Raw genomic sequence first — 2,500 nt, 5'->3', positions numbered from 1 at the left:
CTTTCCATCCCCACCCAGACATCTGTCCCCCTGCGTCTCAAGTCCCCGTGGACCCCGTCCACCCCCTCAGGAGGACAACCCCTGGTCCCTCAGTCCACTCTGACGGGCTCTAATCAGGCTAAGCATCTCACTCTGTCTGCCGCACTGTCCGCCGAGACCCAGCTGGTACCATTATCGCCACTTGGTTTTCAAGCACACACATGGATACACACAAACACACATACAAATATGAACATGGAGATATTTCCACATATCTACACACTCAGATACCACACACACACACACACACACACACACACACACACACACACACACACACACACACACACACACACACATATACAGAGACAGACACTCACCCATACTCAGTGCTGGTTCGTTGCATTTCAGTAATTTAGATCGGCCCCTCTAATCAGTGGGTCACGGTTATTTTTTTTTAAGTGCAGAGATGTGTTTAGTATTCAGCAGTAATGGGCATCTCTGGTGGTCTTCGCTCCAAGCAACGTGTGGAGTAAGTAAAGATGTGAACAGAGAACGGCTTGTTTAAGCCCCAGACCTAATTACACATGGATACCCTAATCAGTGTCTAATGGTTTGTGCTGTGTGTGTGTGTGTGTGTGTGTGTGTGTGTGTGTGTGTGTGTTTGAGTGTGCCCGAATGGGATGAGTAGCACTCTTAGACTGCAGAGGAATAGACAGTGTCTGGTAGCCAGTAGGACAATGCTGTCACTGGCCACATGTGCCAAGGAATCCCACCAAGTACCACTAATGTGTGTGTGTGTGTGTGTGTGTGCATGTGCCTGTGTGTGTGTGTGTGTGTGTGTGTGTGTGTGTGTGTGTGTGTGTGTGTGTGTGTGTGTGTGAGAGAGAGAGAGAGAGAGAAGCGCAGGCTCTTGGGAGTTGCCTGGAGTTGTGTGTCTTAAGCAGGGCCCCACTGCAGGCTTGGCACTCCTGACCAGGTGCAGCGTGGTAATCCTTCACATGACTAATTACTGTCATTAAACTCCTCTCCCTGCAGCTGTGCTGATGCTCACCTACTGTCTGTATGGCTGCACGCAGCTCTGGAGCTCAGCTCAAGCCCACAGCTGAGAGAGAGAGAAAGAGAGAGAGCAGTGTGGGGACTAATGAACAGACACAGACACAGACAGAGCAGGGCCTCACTTCAGACCAGTGCAGCGTAGTACTGCCGACACAGGGGCGGGGAGAAAGTGCATGAGAAACTGTGACGGAGGTGAAACTAATGCTGTGAGTGTAATCAAGTCAACAAAGATCTGCTTAAGTTTCCTGCTGACAGGTCTGTGTATGTGTGTGTGTGTGTGTGTGTGTGTGTGTGTGTCTCAGGTGCAGCTGTCTCTCTACACGTACCTGTCCTCGGAGTTCATCGGCACGGCAACCATCTACAGCACCATCCGGCGTGTGGGCACAGTGCTTCAGCTCATGCACACGCTCAAGTTCTACTACTGGGCCAGCAACCCCACACACTCCAGTGGCATAACACCTAAAGGACTGGGTGAGCACACACACACACACACGCACGCACACACACACACACACACACACACACACACACACACCGGACACACACACACACACACACACCGGACACAAACACACATACACACACATACACACACACACACACACACACACACACACACACACACACACTGGACACACACACACACACACACCGGACACACACACCACACACACACAAACACACACTGGACACACACACACACACACACACACATGCACATGCACACACACAATTACACACACACTTTCTCTTTCACACACACACTCTCAGCTCTTGATTATTCATGTGTGTGTTAGCCCTCTATAAATCACTCTATCTGCAGTCCCATCGATGTTGAATGCATCTCTACTCCATCTCCACGCGTGACTAATCTATAATTGAAACGTGTGTATACCCTCATCGCCGCTGAGCATCTTCTCAGTGTATCCATAATAGATGGCGGCTGTAATTGATTGAGTGAAGTTTGCGGTGATGTCTGATTGAGTGCTGACACGTCTGGCCTCTCGTCCCCTGCGCTCTGCCAGTGCAGTGCAGGGCTTTAAGAGTTTCCCTCAGAGAACCGGAGCGAATGGCGCAGTCCTCGCTACACTTCAGCCTGATGCCTCTGAGAGAAAATACTTTTCTGTTTTCCATTGGTGTGAGTGTACTTTAACAGATATGTGTGTGAACTTGACAGATCGTTTGTTTTTAATTGATTTCATTCATTTGATGAACTCAGAAGATAGAAGTCAAGTAGACACCAAGGTGAAATGTGTTAGTTTGATTTCACACTGTGTTCTTTTCATGTTAAACCAGTGTTAATTGGACCGACAGCAGTGTCTTATAGTGTTGTATTGGCGTTGACATTTGGTTTGAATTGACGGGACAGACACTGGCGTTGAATGGCGCCTTGTTGTGTTCAGACAGACACTGGCGTTGAATGGCGCCTTGTTGTGTTCAGACAGCCGCTGGTGTTGATGTT

General features: G+C 49.2%; 1 protein-coding gene across 1 annotated transcript in view; it reads left to right on the top strand.

Annotated features, from left to right (window-relative positions):
- LOC105909260 (neurobeachin-like) overlaps positions 1-2,500 on the top strand; it is a 279,483-nt gene that overhangs the window by 87,733 nt on the left and 189,250 nt on the right. The window contains 1 exon segment of the mRNA XM_031573056.2: positions 1,341-1,509. Coding sequence (XP_031428916.2) covers positions 1,341-1,509 — 169 coding nt within the window.

Source organism: Clupea harengus, chromosome 9 (assembly GCF_900700415.2).
Source record: "Clupea harengus chromosome 9, Ch_v2.0.2, whole genome shotgun sequence".
In the NCBI taxonomy this organism is placed as follows: domain Eukaryota; kingdom Metazoa; phylum Chordata; class Actinopteri; order Clupeiformes; family Clupeidae; genus Clupea; species Clupea harengus.
The sequence above is the reverse complement of the archived record's forward strand: the minus strand, read 5'-3'. Positions and strand labels throughout refer to the sequence as shown.